The sequence below is a fragment of the Zootermopsis nevadensis genome, unplaced genomic scaffold, assembly GCF_977971745.1.
Source record: "Zootermopsis nevadensis isolate Lab colony 2312 unplaced genomic scaffold, Znev_1.0 Znev_ptg000025l, whole genome shotgun sequence".
Lineage (NCBI taxonomy): Eukaryota > Metazoa > Arthropoda > Insecta > Blattodea > Termopsidae > Zootermopsis > Zootermopsis nevadensis.
Genome location: NW_028259157.1, coordinates 4,673,597 through 4,692,291, shown reverse-complemented (window position 1 = coordinate 4,692,291; position 18,695 = coordinate 4,673,597). Strand labels below are relative to the sequence as shown.

Genomic DNA, 18,695 nt, shown 5'->3' with positions numbered 1-18,695 from the left:
AATTTACACATTGCGATTGTCTTCACTATTTTATTTCCTTTTACAGATGTTGCCTGCTTACATGAGATGTCTATTATGTTTGCTTGCTTCAAGAACAATGAATTCAATCAAGAATTATGTTCCAAAGAGATCAGCTCTTTCCAGAATTGTTACAAAGACTTTCAGGTACCAACATGTAAAAAGGAAAGACATTTATTGATGCTTATGTTTGAATCGTCATTTGGTCTTCTGCTTTAATAATTACATTCTTGATAGCTTACCATTATTCCTCCACATATTTTAAATTATGGAGCAGTGAGAGAGGAAATGTTAACATACTGTTACTTTTACTAGTGAAAAGTCTTGAATGTAAGAATATTAAAACCTCTTATGATATACTTTTACTATATATCATCCTCGGTGGATTAGTAGTTAATGTGCTTGTCACTGGACCCAAGGTTCGCAGGTTCAAACCTGCCCAAGGTCAATGGATTTTTATGGGTGATATGAATCCATAGCATAACTTCCGTCGGAGGGGAAGTAAAGCTGGCGGTCCCATGTCCACACATCTTACGATGTTTATCAATGAAATAATTTGTAAGCTGATCACACAGCATGCGAAAGATGGCTTCAGTAAGAATTCTAAAAAGGTTGTGTGCAAAGAGTGAAGGATGATGCAGATTCTTCATTTGTTCATTGTACGCATGTGCAAAAGAAGAAGCAACACATAGCTGATGATGCCAGTTTATTTTTTTTCTGAGGTTCATTGTCTGATATGAAGGCATTTACTGAGAAACAGAGTAGGAAGTTTATGAAAAAAGTAATTTATGTCTTGAGAACATCTTAGATGAGAAGACTTTATGTTCTAGTAATACATCATATTCAAATTTGTTAGCTTGATTTAGCTCCTCAGATAACCTATACATGGTGTTTTTAGGAGCTATGGAAGTTGTGTTACCAGTGATAGCACATAATCAGAACCTGCAGCCACTAATCATTCTACTTTTGTTAAGAAGACTTCCAGTGATGTTTGGTTATGGAAGGACTTTATTTAGTAATACAGCATAAATATTATTTAAGAAAAGTCTGTATTGGACCTTTTGTATCCAAGTTGGCACATTTTTACTGTAGTTCGCAAGACTTTCTTGTTTCAATTAAATTACATTTTTTATTATGTTACAATATGAACAAAGATTACCAACACATTTGTTCAAAGTACAGAAAATGTTTTTCAGGTAAATTTTAAACTGTTTTCTTAATTTATGGTCTATTTAACATTCTATAACTCGGACTGTATAGTGTCAAATAGTAGAATGAATAAATTAATTAGAAAGGTTATGGAATGAACATTCTATCCTTGTATTTAGTTGGAGGGAATGAATAACCTTAATCAGGATATGTGATTTGAGGTTCTGGTGGTGATGGAGATGTCAGTGTTAGCCTTCTGTATTGATGCTGTGAGGATGATGTTACAGCTCAGAATATCATAGGCTCTGTCAGGGTAGCTGATCTCTGGGCCAAGATTTGAACCCAGGACTTCCTGAATATGAAACAGGAGTGCTTTACTTTGTGTGTTAATACTAGTTGATTTTGTTACAGAACAAGAAGAATATAAAGAAAAGGCAGGAGCAGAAAGGCATTTTGATACCAGGTGAAAAGAATCTTACACACAAGCAGTTGAATACTTTACTAAGAAGATTTCCTCCACAATGATTAGCACTGTTAGAATGCCAAGAAGTTACCTGTAATTCATTTTCTTGTACTGAAGCATGGTGGAATACTTTGTCAGTAGTGTACCTTCATATAATTTTCCGGCTGCAAGGTGTAGTTTTTAAATCACTGAAAATATTGTGTGATTCATGTAATTTTTCTAAACTTTCACAGTAATAAACCATGTGGAAGGATCCCATTTGTTTACCATCATTTAGTTGCCATTGTTTTTCACTGAGCAGGTTATGCTCGTTGGTAACACATCCAGATTGTCTTTTTAATGTTCCTGTTTCATATCTTGGATAGATCATCAGCTCTTATGACTGAGGAGATTCTTTTGGTTTTCATGTGTCTTTTGAAGTGGGTGCTGAGTTTGTGGTATGAAGTATGCTATGACTGCAGCCACCACACTCTGACCAAATTTACACTGTGCTCTTTCCTCATATTTTACACAAAAATGCAGCTAGTCAATACAATATAACTGAATAAAATAAACTTCATTTTTTTGTCATGGCTGAATTATCTTTATAAATTTTCTTCAGTTAGGGTTTTCCTAGAATTCCATTATACCTCTCAAAAATATTACTCTGTTGGAGTATACTTTTCCATTCCTGTTTTGAATTGAAATTGCCATATTGAAGGTTTAAATAGAAATATCTCTGTGTATATGAACATAATTTTGAAAAAAAAGTGCTAAATGTAGAGAGATAAAAATTGCCCAAAATTTCTGTAACAGATCAAGGCTTTGTTGACTGAATAAATATGAAGTGTATGATTTATCCACATTAATAAGATTGAGAAGCCGCAATGAAAGTAAAGGATTTGCTTCTACCTCTCATGGCAAGTTTGTCATACTGCCAAAATCCCTGTTGTTGCTTTAACCCTTTGAAGCTGATGCTTGCCTCAATAATATTTAATAATTTAATTACTTGCTGTATACTGATCATGCACACTAGATATTTCATTACATTCAGGAACTAAAACCAGTTGGATTATAATTTTTCAGTGTGTTTGTGTCAATTATTAACCTTAACTGTTTAAAGCCGAAGCTTGTCTGAACAATATTTAAGAATTATTCCATACTGCAAAGAAAACACCACACTTCTCCATTACAAAGGTCAGTTTGTTAACACTGTTTAAGGAACTAAATTTCTGTTCACATTGAGAAGGGTTACGATGGTAGAGAGGTAGATCATGTGGAAGTTTGAATTTGAAGGAAATGGAAGAAGAATCAGAAAAGAAAGAAGAGCAGTTTTTCAATTGCTTTAACAAATTCATTGTTTTATTCTGTGTACAAAATAGTGTAATATTAGGAAACATGTTTTTGTAATCGAGACTTGAAAATTATGATCACTGTAGGTAAATATACATATACAGTTGGTTTTCTGGGTAGATGAATACAAATTGTTTAAAATGGACATTTTTGTGGCAGTATGTGATTGATGTGGTGGTAGTGCTGTAGACATGTATCCAGTAGGTATCAGGTTCAAATCTTTGTCTGATACCAGGTATTCCAACAGGTTTCCAAAGTTTACCAAGACTTTTCCAGGCATATTTTGGGATCAAACCTTCAGCTAGATAACCTTTCTTTTTCTCAGCTTTATTTACTCACAGTGATGACAGAAAGTAGCTGAAACATGTAGGGTAGACTTGTTTAAGCTATTATTCTGTTATTAAAAATGTTGTAATAAGTAGTTATATTTGAGAATTTTAAGGTAGTACATACAGTTTTATATATTCTAGTCTTTCTTTTAAGTAGAAGATGGGAAGACAAGAGACTGAACAGAACGGTTGCAAGCATTCCCTGAAATGAATCTGCTCCTAATTTCTTCCAGAATGTGATTCTGATTTGTTATATCATTCCAAACTTTGCCACTTTTTTATGGATTTATTAGGTGTGTTTATATTATGATTTTGTCGTGCATTTTGATTATGAGACCTGAACATGTCTGTTTTTTTCTGTGTTTGCATCTAAGCCAAACTCGGTATCGACGTCTAATAGAGCTTCTATTTGTGTTTTACCCAAACTTGTTTCATGGGTTACCAAATGTGGTATTTTAGTGAATGCATACTTACTTTCTAGCTTTCATTTACATTAAGCAAATATTTCAGGCTGCTGAAGCATTATTAAATCTGGGAAGAGCATTAACCTCCTTGCATTGGAATGTCAAGGCAGACACACGACTTATGATGGCATCCATACTGGGTAACATTGAAGCAGGCTTATAACCAGTTAAAGTAATTTAGGCTTTAAATGGCTGGCACGTCATACTATCTGAGGATTCAAGTCTCTGTCATGTGGATCTGAAGTCATATATAACTTCTGTTTTGTCATAAGATTGGTAAAAAAATTAATGGAACAGTATAGTGCAGATTTTAAATGGTCATTCCAGGCATAGCAGGTATTCATTTAAATGCCAATGGCATGTGGTATTTTCAGAATCATGAGATTGTGTAAGTTTCTATTTCCTGACTTCAGTGCACTTTGTTTTAAGAAGCGTAAAATATTTGCAGTCACTTTTGTCAGAAAAATACCCCTTCTCATATATCTGGTTTTACTTGAAGCAGTTCATAACCCTCCATCAGCTGTATTCATGTTACTCTCACTGCTTAATAGTTTGGATGTACAGTATTAGACCAAAGTCTTGAGGTTGCTCAAAGTGTACTTTACAAACCATGACAGTCACCATTTTGTTTCTAAGTTTTATTTCTGTTAAGATGTTACTGATAGGGTCAGTAGTTGATTGTGAACCAGCATGTACATGTTCACTTAAGTTTACTAATATTCTTTGGCACTAGGTCAACAGGTACAAAGTGTGTTACAGAAATAGTGTTTGTGTTTTGCAACACTTCATATCTTCTAGATTTCTTTAATTATTTCTATCTACCCTACAATAATTAGGAAGAAAGTAATTATACTAAAGTAATTTATCACAATAGATTATAAATATTTTATATCTTATTATTTTTAAGTCTATATTACACAATTTCAGTGGCATTTTAAGTTAAACTAACCGTTTACACTTCTATGGTATACTGACTACTGTAATTAGTTTGTAAAATAGAGTTACATATTTTGGGAATATACGTACATGAGACAGTTATTTTTATTTGTATATAAGAACTGCTTGAAGATGGCATAACAAAATTATAAACAATGCTTTTATTTCATAAAAGCAGTTTTTTATTGGGTTTGTATTGTTTCCTACCAGGAAACTTGAATACTTGCATCCCTAACCAGAAGGAATGTAATGTAACACTTTATTGTTTTATGTTTACTAGTCATTCTTATGTCTTTGGGTAGTTTTTGATCAAAAAGTACTTGTGTCCATTATATCAACATATATCACCTAATTTGTGACTCTCATCAAATTACAGTCTCTGTCAATAGAGACAGAGACATTCTCTGAGACATCAGAATGTTACTGTGTATTTATGCAGCTGATTGTCCAAGAGGGTTTCAAGACACATCTACAGTACTTCCACAGCAAACTTTACATCCTCTGTGCCAGGATTACAGGAAGGAAAATATCACAAGTAGGATTTGAGGTTTTCACGGCAGTGAGTCTGAAGATGACCATCTTCAAAATATCACAGGTCATTAAGCAAGGTAGTTATCCTGAAAGAAATAATGTTCTAAATGAGGATTTCTTTAGGAATGAATAATTTGTTAGTAAAATAATTTACTGTGTTTCAGAGCAACTGTTGATGTGTCCAAGTAACATCTAAGCATGAATCAGAATGGTGAAATGGATTCTGTTGCACATAAGTTTGTTTTCTTCATTTCTTGAATGAGTCTAGTATACTGTTTTGGAGCCCTTAATTTGACTAAATGACTGTTGAAGGAAGTGTTACAATGAGGTAAGTGCTGTATCAGAGATGAAGCCCCAAATTTAGGAGTGAGGGTATAATAATGTGCTGTTTGGTCAGGTCTGTTATACATCTCGTGCTAAATAAGTACACATCCATTTACGTTAAGTCTTCTCTACATTTTCTTGTGACTTAAATTTAAAATGAACAAATCTGAGGGCCATAACTGTATTGATATTGTCCACTGGAAGACCAAGAAATATCTGGAAAGATGATACTAAAATGGATCTTATGAAAATAGATTGTAAACTTGACTAAGCTGACTTAAGATGGTGTCCTAATATGGATTTCATGTAAGGGAACTTTGGATCCTGTTACCAAAGGAGGAGCTGAAGAAGATTAAGGAAGTAACATGACAGAATAGGCAGAATCTTAAAATTGTTTGCCTATGAGAAATTTTTCCACTTCAGGTTCTCTCTAGCTGAATCAAAATATTGAAGCTTGTATGGACATTGTGTGCCTTAATCTATATGAACTGTGATACTATCCTGTTTTCTAGATTTCATTATTGAATAAGGTTTGAAGCTTTCATGGTTACTGAATGCAATGAAGTCTTGGGTGATCAGCCATGTAAGTATGGAGTTAGAATCCAGTGTTTCAAAAACTTTGTGCCTCCATCATCAGGGTAGATGTGATGAGTGACATGACTGCCAATTGTATTTCTAACCATAACTGGCTCTTGAAACTGTGCTCTTGTCCATGGTTGAGCCAATAGGGCTATGGTTGGAGTCTGGCAATCGGTTATCCCAGTCATCACAGAGTCTTTGTTGCATATTCTGTATGTACTGGGCTGCCAGCTGTTGCTGATCATTTCTTCCATTGCTGCTTACTGGCTGTGTGTTATGTTATGCACTATTATGCAATTACACAATATTACAGGTAGTTTTAAAAACTTACCTTGCATTTCAGGTTGTTTGGTAAAGCCATTCTTTAGCAATATGGTTATGTAATATTAATTTACATGTTTACTGCTTAATTCAATGTCCAGAAAGTGGGATGCTATTAACAGTTGTGAATTACATTATCTAGAAGTGTGTAAAAATTAACTGTTATTTTCTCTATGTGTGAATTAGATTTTTTAAAGGTGAAATCCTAATAAACTTAGAGCTACACAAGAGATTTTAACAGAGATATCTGACTTTGAGACAAAACTGAAGTATGGAATACTATGAAGATATAAACAATTGGCATGGAAGATGGAGACAGTATGTTTCTCTGAATTATTTGTATATATCTGCAAGTCCACATGAAACTACTACCCAGAAGACCAACTTCACTGCTGTGAGAGTCTGAAATGCCATACATATATAAATAATCTTTTTGCCTTTTGATATAAAAAGAATTTTAACTGCTGGTGAAAGAATTGTTTCAAGTTTTGCCAAACAAGCAGCAGCAGCAGCAGCATTGTGTAAAGCAAAACACTTTGCACCAAAATAATAAATTATGAAATTATGTCCTTCGTTTAAACAGTTGCTTCAGTTGACATGAACACAGTCAGTCTAGCAGATTACCGTATGTTAATATGAAAGGGGTAATATGTAATTTAGCGAAGGAAATTTTTCTACAGTAAGCAGTAATGAAATTAAAACTTCCTGTGACATGTTGCTATGAAATTTATATTCAGGCATGTCCATGGTATTCTTCAAATAGATAATTGGGAAAGTAAGCTTCAGTCTTTGGTTTTTCATAATACCGGTTACATGTGAGTAAATTGGATGTATGTTAATGGTGATTAAACATCTGAGAACCTTTTTGTTTAAAAAAATTTTATCTTGTATTTTGTTGTCCTGAATGTTGAATGGTAGGAGCTCATATTTTCCTGATGAAAGTAAGAGCCATCTAGAGGTCACTGGCATTTTAGGAAGCACGAAAGACAAATGTCACAAGATAACACTTACTTCTGGCTTTCTCATAGAGTCACTTTTTCTGAAATATTTATCCTCTTACTGCAGGTTACAGGTTTAAACCAACGTGGGTTAAAAACAATTTTTCTTTTACTTCTATGTCCTAACATGTTAATTACATAGACCCTGTCTCAGATACTGTTTAGAGCAAATTGAAAATTATATTTTTGAACATTCCTGAAGCATTTAATTTAAAATTCATTTATATGGGAGCCTTTTTCATGCGATGCAGGGATTCAATGTGAAATTAATGTTCAAGGAATGATGATGATAGAAGTTTTTCTTTTGCTTCCAAATTTCAAACTTCTGTTGTCAGATCACAAGAGAATTAAACTTGATCACTGCTGCAAAAATATAAGAGTTGTTTGGATGCAGTTATGTGATTTTTTTCACTTTCCTTCGGAGATGTGTGTATAAATTAAATACAGGCTTAACTTGCACATTCACCCAGTTAGCCTACAAGGCACAATGTTGACATCTGTTTGCTGGCTGAAATATTTCAGTTGTCTCTTCTTGTGAATTCTGAGACCTAGGACTTCAGTCAGTCATTACTGGTGGGTGACAGAGGTTTGGCCTGTACCATACTTTCCTGTTCCACATTTGAATTGGACTTCTTCAGTATGCTTTTTGGCTTAATGTCAACTGGTATGGGCGAGGTGGGACTTTGTCCTGCCCCCATTCCTCCAGCCACAGCTCCCGTGTCTATACTTTGTCGCTTGTAGAAAAAGTTTAGTTTACGTTGGTTACGCATGATACTAGGTGATCTGTCTTTACTGTTATAGTTGTCAACTGTTGCTGCAGTACTCTGAACCTGAAAGACAATTTATCTTTATCTTATACGAGGAGGATATTTGACATTTATTTACACCAGAGCCACTATTTCTGAAGTGTGGGTTCATTGCATCAGTTTTTGTGAGTCAGCAACAATAAGAGTAAGTGGTATTAGATTTCTTTATAACATTTACATGTTACTGTTTTTCAAGATTTCCTATGTGTAGGACATGAATAAATTTATGCTGTAAATTTAGATATTTCTGCAAACTCACTGTCATCACAGGTGACCAACTAGGAAAGATGCTGACCAATGTAGTGTTTGTGCATCGCAGAAAGACCACGCCATAGTATAGCTGCCAGATATCCTTACGTATTATGTTTTATATAGAGTAGTTCCTGGCTACACCTGTACTCCTCAATTGATATTATCAGGGCGATTAAATCAAGGAAGATGAGGTGGGCGGGTCATGCTTCACAATTGGGGGGGGGGGAGTTTACAAGGTATTGGTTGTAAGGCCTGAAGGGAGTAGACGGCTCGGAAGACCAAGGTGTAGATGGGAGGATAATGTGAAGATGAACCTTTGGGAGATAGGAATCAATGGATGCAGCTAGCTCAGGATAAAGTCTGGTGGCAGGCTTTTGTGAACACGGTAATGAACCATAAATAAATTGGGCTATTCTTTGACAGGCCAAGTATACATTCAACTTTTCAAAGAAGTTCCTGTACCATAGAGTGAACAAGTTGCTGGATACATTGTATTCAGATACAGATTCTTAAATCCCTAAATATGTGTTCATTTTCAAAAGGATTTCTGTGCAAATATTGTTTTTGTACAAAAGTTATGATGACTGAAACATTACTAAAGGTAGACTGTAAAGAAGAAGGAATGAAAAGCTGTCTATATACTCATTTGTTGTCCCAATTCTGTCTTAGGTTCTTATCAGTACCTTGGCCGTACCATAAGACTGCTCTAACATAATTATGAAACAGTTCTGATGTTGAAGTCTTACCATTCCACTGAAGATGTTAAGAGACATATCTTACCTGTGCAAGAGCCTGCCAACAGTCTTTCCTGCAGGACTCTAGGAGGTCAAGCTGACCACGCAAGATGCGTAAGTTCCACATATAGTTGTCTTGTATGCGATTGTACTTCTTGCTCTTGATATTACTTATAGATGGAAGTTCTTCATGCATTTCCAGTAATGCTGATAAATGAGCATTCATCTTGTCCACAAAGCGATCAGCATTGTCACCCACATTCCCTAATTCAATAATAACTCTTTCAAAGGTCGTGGTGGCTCGATGCAAATGTGGTGGCATGTTTGGTGCATCCACCTTTAACATTGGTAGCTGTAATGAAGATATTCATATTTAAATTGGTTCCTGCAGAAGGAAAGAGGGTCATCTAGGGTGATGTCTGTGCATATATCTGATACTTTTTAAAAAATGTTTTGAAATTTTATATAAAATGCCACTAGATTTCTATTATGGGTACTATGCTTCATGTTTCTAGAGTCATAGATTTGATTTTCAGCCGAGTTTTTATGACTATGCTCAGTTGCTTCAATAAAATTACTGTGATAGTATCTTAAAAATGGCCACAAGTGCTCCACATCCAGATTTCATGTTTAATAGGTTTGTGTTTACAGTCATTTAATCACACATAAGCAAAACCAATATTAATAATTTAATTAATTGCTTAATTGCCTGTTCTGTCATGGTTTAATTATACTTATGTTATTGGAATAATATAGGCCCACTTTAAAAAAGGTGCATTTATACACATTTCTGAAATAGATTTTATATTTAAATTAAACAAGAAATCCCATTTGTCTTTAGATGGACCGATTAGAAAACTGAATGAATTGAATTGAAGAATGACTAGGGATTTGTCTGACATCATTTTGTTAAATCCTTACATTAACAATTCCAAAATACCAGACATGGAAGTTTTTTGAGGTGTTAGTGGCGATGTAGGAAGCAGTAATATAAATAATTAAAATCTGTACTCACCCCATGTTCATCATGAATTGTCATGGAGTTGACATGTGGACTGGCAGATAGCCTTTGCAATAAGACTCGGAGGCATTGTATCATGTTAGCTGTGTCACCAAGTCCACATTCTGCCCTCAAATCCTCCATTGCAGCATCTGCATTTTGCCTGATCTTGAGAGCTGCTTCTAATGTTTGTGACGTTTCCTGTCCATCAAAATGGTGTGAAATTTTAGGTTGCCATCTGTGTACTCACCACTGTGAGAACCTCAAATCCTACTTATTAGACAACTTACCCGAAGTATGTCATCAACTTGTCTGATACCAACCATATGCAGTTCACTTTGTACTTTTTCTGGTTTATATTTCTTCTTTATGCATTTCTGTAAGAATAATATAAAATTAATACATTGTAATTATTTTTTGCCATACACTGAGGAAGATATTTCATATTGAAGGAAGGTATAAGGTGAAGGTTTAGAAAATAATATTATGGCTGCTTGTTCTAAATAACAAAAACGAACGAAGCATTAAATTGAGTGACAACATATAAATTATAGATATAAACATCATTAGTCACTGAAAGGGAGAATGAAAATTATAAGGCAAACATGGAAGGATTCAAGTTATTGCCAATCAGGCCTTCATATCTTTATTTCTGTAAAGTGGAGGTAAGTGGAGACCATCACAAAATGTGGTGAAAAACTACATACCACTCATGAAGAGATAAAGTATTCATCTCATAAAATAATGTGTGCTGTACTCACCTCACCACCTGTTTTGTTAGTAATAGCCACATGAACAAACAGGGTTGAGTTTTCTAGGGGCTCCCCGGTGTTGGACAACAAGCGAATATGGCGGTAACCTGAAGTGAAGAGAGAGACTAAAAGTGCAGCGTTTGTTGCTTGATTTAGATTGGGCTTTGTGAAGCACAAAGGTAATTTACACATTAACTGCCAGGCATTACAAAACATTATGATTAAGTGCTACGGCTTATAACTAAAGGTATGCTAAATCAATGATTTTTCTTTTTTGTGCTGGCAGGTATAAATCATGTGATAAATGGAAGAATCATTTTGGCAATGAATGTGTTAAAGAGGAAATTATCAACATTTCTGATTTTGGTGACTTCAAATATAATGATTCTTCTTAATTTGTGATCTTTTATTAAGCATGGATATTAAAAGTTGCGTAATCATGTAAATGCAAAGGTATATATTTTGTGAACCGTAAAATCTTGCATAATATATATCACTATTTGTGACAGACAGCAAGGAAACATGTATTAAAAGTTAAACATAAACGGAACAAAATTACACTCTGAAAGTGTGTGGTATTGTTTTTTTTATTAAAAGTATAATACATTTATTTGGTAAAAGCTCTAAGTTGCATTAATGGCTGTAAAGTCATTTTGTTTTGTAAATAGAGCATTATAGAGAGACTACCTGTTTGGAGACAATCGAATGGGGTTGTATACTGGCCGATGAAGTCATCACCAATGTATTCATCATCCAGAACAACAAAGCGAAGCAGCAAAACTTCGGGCAACATGACTTGGAACTCGAAACTTTCATCATATATTGGGCAGTTGCCTTCATTGGACACTGTCTTTGTCTTCCGCTCTGCAGTGCAATACATCCATTGAAAATTGAAGGGCTCCATGGAAAATGACCACATTCCTCTGTTCAAAAATTGAATGGATATGATATTTTTTTAAATTTTAATGTTGCACTGTTTTACTTCAAGTCTAATGGTGACATTAATATATGATAAGATGGTAATTAACTTCAAATTGGTTTTAATTGTAGCAAACTTTTGATTCAATTAGTTTTTCATAATTTTTCCAGTGGAGTATCATAGTGTCTAAAGCTTTATATGTCATGAGAAACATTCTGTTGGATCAGTAATTCAGCCAAATAGGATTGATTGAAGATTGATTGTTTATTTATTCATTTAGCTTTGTCAAGTGTACATGTTGTATAGCATTGAATGATAACATGAATTGTGAATGATGAGTTGGAAAGGATGCAAAAGGAAGCAGTTGTAGTTTGTTTAAAGGTATTCTGGAATTTGTCTTAAGGGACTGAAGAAAAGTATGAAAAGCTGCCAGGATAACTCGTTTCTAAGCCAAAATTTAAGCATAAGATGTCTCCAGTGCCAATTGCTGAGCCATGATTTCATGTTAGCCAAGTAGGGATGACAATTTTTGATCTGGAATTTTTTTCACTAGGAATATGTTGATATATTTAGAAGGCTTATTGGATTATTTATCCCTTTTGGTAAGGCAACACACAGTAAACTAGAATAGGAATAGTCAGTACTGGTTAAGGCTTGAAACAGGAACCTCCCAAATAATAGGACTAATACACTGATCAACAATAAGCTTTATAAATAAATTTCAGGAGACCACCAGCTCTTCATGTAAAGCTTTTGGCTTACATAAATGTACTGCATTGTATTATGCTTGCCAGAACTGAGGACTTTCTTTATTATATGGAGGTATTTGCTAGGGAGAGATTTTTAAGCAAAAGTATTTACTGTACAGCATTGTCGCATACAGGCGATTCCTATTATGTGCTTTTGTTATCTGTTATTTATCATATTTGCAGTTTTATTACAGTATCATGAGGAGCATCGGGTACTATCTGCAGCCACAGTAAAACCTGCCCACTGGCATACTGAGTTTGACATACTGTTTCACTGACTTGCCTCACCATTTTTACTCTGGGGACTACAAATTAAGGCTTCTCATGGTTTATCACAAAAATTCATGGGCATTTTACATGTCAAATTTTATGGTTTTTTATATATGTTGTGATTTTCAGGAATGCAACCCCTGTGTGTGATGAGTGTCACCTCTACTTACATTTTATATGTTGCCTCATGATTAGACACCATTATAGAATATGTGAAGAAGATCAGGAAGGAGTAGGAGGTGAAATGAATGTCGATGCTGTTATTAAAGAACTGTATCATGAATCTTTTATACCTCTGTGGTTAAATTCATTTTTACACAATTTGTTTCTAGTTGTGATCTATATGTAATTGATAAAATCTTCTTGGATCATAACAAAACAGTGCAACATTAAACTAGACTGCAGATTCTGGGATTCTTTCAATTATTTCAAATGAATACAATTTTACACTAGATTGTAAGCTATGCTATCTGCTTGTGGCCTGGTAATTTCATTTCACAAATGATCTGAGTGTGTTTATGCTGGTTTGCAAGTGAAGTATTACATGCTGTTATCACTTACCTGTACAGTCTGATGGAATACCATGCAATTGAATAACCACATATGGGTCTATTACATTTCCCTTGGCAGTGGAACCACGTGGACGAGGTAAATGTTGCCCACTAATGATCTGAAATGTGGATCCATTTTGTTATTTCATGGATTTAGTTGGTTCTATGCATTTGTCAGATTTCCTGATCTCAGACGCCTTTATTTATTTACAGTAGATGCTTTATTACCCTTCTAATGTCATGAAGGCACTGATGGGCAATTAAAGTTTATGATTAATTACAAACACTATATGACTTACAGTTATGTGGAAAATTTGGACATAGGTGAAAGGATAATATTATGATAGATATGGTATAAATAAGGTATGAAGATGTGTATTGAATTTAACTGAGCCAGGATCTGGTCTAGTGGTGAGCTTTTATGAGCACAGTGATGAACTTTGAGTTCCACAAAAGCAAGGAATTCCTTAACCACAAGAATAATTATCAGCTGTCCATTTTCATCTACACATAAATTTATGTGCACTCATCAGAAGATTAGCTAAAGATTCTTACTTTCAGGTGAAGAAACTGTGGTACAAATCCAGGTAATAAATCTCTTGAATTGGTACTGAAGCATGAGGCCTGTTCTCTCATGACAGTTGGTTTGAGCACATATCCACACCCACCATTTTGCCTAAACTTTGCATCATACAAATCCATCATTTGTCCTGGTGTCTGGAAGTTTAAAGCCACTGAAAAATTAAACACATTGTAACATCAATTTTCTGAATTCCCAAAAACTTTACGGGGATGGTGGTACACTCTCTCAGTCCTGGTACCTGGTGACTAACATGCTTAAATGATATACAGACATACCAATCCAGAAGCAAGGTGAAGCTAAGCAAGCACTTGACTCTACTCTACCCACTAGCTTCAAACACAGGCGCTGGTTAGGTATGTATGTGGGGTGGTTTGGATGGACTGTTACGTCATAACCCTGATGATGGGGACAGAGCTGGTCACTGAAACACAGATTTTCAACCAACTGACGTGGCTGATAGCCCAAGTAGATCTTCAGTTTCATACTTACCAAACTGGCAGCCACAGTTCCAGAAAATTTGTGGATTGTAGTTGCTTGAATCAACCCGGTTTCCTTTTGGAAATATGCGAGTCAGAAATGCTTTGTTGTGGTCTGTGAAATCCTCTGCAGAAGAATGGGCCAATTCACTGCCTGCAGATTCATTGATTGAATTCATCTCTCTTGGAGTTTCTGTGGAAAGAATATGATTCCTTTCAAGTCTGTTATTGGCTTCTAATAAAGACAGTGGTAATAGTCAGGGCTATTGTAGAAGATCTGGAAAGTAATGAATGTCTGTAAGTATATTAAATTGTACTATAGCTACCAACATGAAGTTGTCAGTTATAACCACCTGTTTCTTTCCATTATCTTTTATTCTTTTACATTCTTTGCATGTTTTTCTTTTCTCATTGCATTATATTTGTTTGTCTTCAATTTTAGTTGGTAGAGTAATTGAATGTCTGTGGTGTGCACTTTCTGAAAACAATTATTTGAATAATATCAAGTTATTAACTAGCTAAGTAATTAACTCCATCAAGCAGAGTCCTTTTTGAGGAGCTAATAGTCACTCACTCAGATAGTCAACAAATTCCCTGTCTTTCATGAAACCCAAAGGTTCATAAGTGCCTGTCACCAGCTATTAATTTGAGCCACATGAATTCAATCCACACCCTCCCCACTATTTGCCTAAGAACCATCTTAATATTACCCTGCTGTCTATGCTTAGATCTTCTGAGTACTCTGTTCCCTTCAGGCTTCCCAACTAAAATTTTGTACGCATTTATCTTCTCCATGTGTGCTGTGTGCTTTGCTCATCTCATTCTCATCCTCTGTGATTTGATCTTCATAAAGTTTGGTGAAGAGTACAAATTATGGAACTATTCATTATACTGTTTACTCCAGCATCCTATCATATCATCCATCATAGATTCAAATACAGTAGACCCTCATTATACTGTGGAATCAGATATACCATTGGTATGATCATATCCTTCAAGAGCGTTATGTTTTATTTAATAGAAATTGGTACAAAATATGTTTTAACTTATTTGTAAGACTGTGCTTCCATACTTTCTGCCCAAATTATTTAGTTGACTGTACAGCCACATTTTCTTGTATAATCATGCAGGTAAAAGGGATAAAGTTTATCATCATTTCTGACAAATTAAATATGTGACCATTTTAGTAATGAGATAACATATTTGTACTTTACAGTAATGTGTGTCAATAGAATCAATAAATATGTAATGTATGTCTTGAATTTAGTGTATTTTAGTCACTATGTAAGTTATACATAAAACTCATGATTTAAAAATTAGATAAATGTTGTTTTCACTTATAATGCAGGTGTTGAAGCCGTCCCCTGATGGCCATGGTATAATGAGGGTCTACTGTATTGTCCTCAGCACCTTGTTCTCAAGCATTCTCAATCTATGTTCTTCCTTAACATGAGACCATGTTTTCACACCACTGAAAAATAACAGGTAAAATTACAGTTTTGTATGTTTTCATTTAAACATTTTTAGATAGCAGATGGTAAGACAAAAGATTCTAGACTGCATATAAGCAAGCCTTCCTCAAATTTAATCTGCTTTTAATTTAGTTTATTCCTTTTAAATTACTTTTATTTGTTTTATGATTGTTAGTTATACAGGGTGATTCAAAAAGGACATTACAACTTTGGAAGTGTATAGAAATTTATTCAGAAGGCTTACAGAATCAGTTGAGGTGTCATTTTGTAGCAAAACAAATCAAGTTTTACCTCAAACAGTCATTTTGGTTCGATGTGATTGCCATTGGTAATATGGCAGACATCCCACCTGAAATCAATTTCTTGCCAAACACGATCCAGCATATCCGGTGTCACTTCTGCAACTGCGGCGGGGATTCGAGCTTTGAGCTCAGTGAGATTGGCAGGTAAGGGTGGAACATACACACGATCTTTAATGAAACCCCATAAGAAAAAATCGAGAGGTGTCAAATCTGGAGAACGAGGTGGCCATGCTATCGACCCTGTTCGACCAATCCACCGACCTGGGAAACGGTTATTGAGGAAATCCCGGACTTCTGTGAGGTAGTGAGGTGGTGCGCCGTCTTGCTGCAAGTGAATGCGTCCTTTTTGGTCATCTTCGTCTAACTGTGGTATGAGAAAATTTTCGAGCCATTTTCAAATGCACTGCCGCTTGCGCTCGCGGTGACGGAATTCGGTACTACAGCACAACGTGAGTCAAACTTGATTTGTTTTGCTACAAAATGACACCTCAACCGATTCTGTAAGCCTTCTGAATAAATTTCTATACACTTTCAAAGTTGTAAAGTCCTTTTTGAATCACCTGGTATAATCATCAAATTCCCATAATACATAAGAATTTTGAGAGAATGTTTTAAGTATGTTAGATTCAACTGTCAATACAAAGTAAATATGTAATGATGTCTGTTGATTTGTCAGGATGGAGTCTTTTATCGTGTGCTCATATTGACAAAGAATTACTTGAAATGTAGAGGGTTAAAATAAAACACAATGTCATTTCAAGATTAAGAAGTACTGAGGTCAGATACCTGCAGAAAACAACTAATGTAAAATGGTTTACACTTTCCTTACTTCATATTGCTCCTTCCATAAGCCTACATGGCTGTGACAGAGCTATGCGTATACAGTGGATCACATTTAATAACTGATGAAATGAAATAGATTTAAAATATTTTACTTTTATGCACATATGCATGGACACTTGAAGATCCAAGCCATGCATACACTGTATTTCTGTATTATAAATTAACATACGAATCTCTCTTGAAGTAAGGAAGTTGACAAAGTGACACCGGACCAGGCTGATGAGATCTGATAGCTCCTTGCACAGTAAAATTCGTCTTGGCTTCTCTTTCTTCTTACTAGATTCAGAACCTTCGTCTTCATCTGTCACCTCGCCCTCCTCATCTTCCCAGTCCAATGGCAGCTTCTTACCCTTTTGGAAATTACCAGAATTATTAGATGCATGCATATATATGCCTTGTTTATTACATGTTTATAATTATCTTTCTTACATTTTATATATAAAATTAAGGAAATGTGATAACACACCATAAGAATAATTTTCCACCGTAGCTCATGAGGACTCATCTGGGTTACATCACATGAACTGCCCTCATGGTGAATATACAGCAACTTATTTAGTGTAGATTTGAGGATGCGTGCCACAGTATGCTGTTGTTCCACGCTACAGTGATTCTCGAGGTGAAGAAACAAGGGGTACCTGTGGGTCATAACTCATTGTCAGTTCCAGGAATAGATGCTTCAAGATTTGGAACAGTATCTACCTGAAGCCCAGTTGAAAACTGGATTCACCATCAGAGGTGATTTTTAGTTCAGTAAGGGCTCAAATCCATGATTGACAATCTGTTAATTTTCATATTCAGAATGTTCTGGGACATGGTTTGTAAATCTTAAGGAATTAGATTACTCGAGATATGTAGGCATAAATGGTGAAGATAATATTAAAATGCCTCTTAAAGAAAGAGGATGTGAGAATGTGGTCTGGATTAAGCTGGCACAGGATAGATCCCTTGACAGGCTCTTGTGAATGCCATAAAAAACCTTTGGGTTCCATAAAGGCAGATTATTGGAACTAAGGGATTATCACTTTCTCAAATAAGGACTTTCGAGTCATATGGTTAGCTAGTTTGTCGTTATAGATGATTTGTGGACATTAGTAAGTAAGTGTAATGTTTTTCATTCATTTTCAGACTCCCCTGAAATAAAACTGGGTTGTAGACAAATACTGAGTCCATAGGGTTTGTGAAATAAACTATGCTGAGATGACAGAATTTTTTAGGATGAAAAACATAACATGTTCAAGAATTATAAAGATTTAAAGTGTCTAATTGTTTGTACTTTTATTAAAGAAGAGTACTAGTTTATGCTGTAAACTTACTGTGAGTGCATGAAGGCAAATTGTTTGATCACCTCAATACAGTGTCTGAACGATATCTTCGAGGTCAGAGTATTGTAGCTGTATACAAGAGGTTCCTCTGGTCCATCTACACAGTCCACTGCAAACACAAGTGTTTTTGTTGTGAACTCTTGACATTTGTTAAATTTAATTAAGTTTACCAACATTTTATAAGTGCTTAATTTTTCCATCACAGGATTTTCCCTGA

General features: G+C 35.0%; 2 protein-coding genes across 3 annotated transcripts in view; one reads left to right on the top strand and one right to left on the bottom strand.

The window, feature by feature from the left end:
* LOC110828221 (small ribosomal subunit protein mS37) overlaps nucleotides 1-1,884 on the top strand; it is a 29,525-nt gene extending 27,641 nt beyond the window's left edge. For both annotated transcript variants that reach the window (XM_087356129.1, XM_022060737.2), the window contains exons 3-4: nucleotides 47-165; nucleotides 1,579-1,884. In XM_087356129.1, the coding sequence (XP_087212255.1) occupies nucleotides 47-165; nucleotides 1,579-1,692 (233 nt within the window). In that variant the 3' untranslated portion in view covers nucleotides 1,693-1,884. The remainder of the gene's footprint in view (nucleotides 1-46; nucleotides 166-1,578) is intronic.
* The window catches only part of LOC110828217 (inactive phospholipase C-like protein 2), a 67,319-nt gene continuing 48,640 nt past the window's right edge, over nucleotides 17-18,695 (bottom strand). The window contains exons 9-20 of the mRNA XM_022060729.2: nucleotides 18,470-18,587; nucleotides 17,620-17,791; nucleotides 17,323-17,503; nucleotides 14,550-14,729; nucleotides 14,033-14,211; nucleotides 13,488-13,596; nucleotides 11,676-11,852; nucleotides 10,998-11,095; nucleotides 10,527-10,613; nucleotides 10,252-10,437; nucleotides 9,283-9,588; nucleotides 17-8,274 (exon numbers count right to left, since the gene is read on the bottom strand). Coding sequence (XP_021916421.1) covers nucleotides 8,005-8,274; nucleotides 9,283-9,588; nucleotides 10,252-10,437; nucleotides 10,527-10,613; nucleotides 10,998-11,095; nucleotides 11,676-11,852; nucleotides 13,488-13,596; nucleotides 14,033-14,211; nucleotides 14,550-14,729; nucleotides 17,323-17,503; nucleotides 17,620-17,791; nucleotides 18,470-18,587 — 2,063 coding nt within the window. The 3' untranslated portion in view covers nucleotides 17-8,004. The remainder of the gene's footprint in view (nucleotides 8,275-9,282; nucleotides 9,589-10,251; nucleotides 10,438-10,526; nucleotides 10,614-10,997; nucleotides 11,096-11,675; nucleotides 11,853-13,487; nucleotides 13,597-14,032; nucleotides 14,212-14,549; nucleotides 14,730-17,322; nucleotides 17,504-17,619; nucleotides 17,792-18,469; nucleotides 18,588-18,695) is intronic.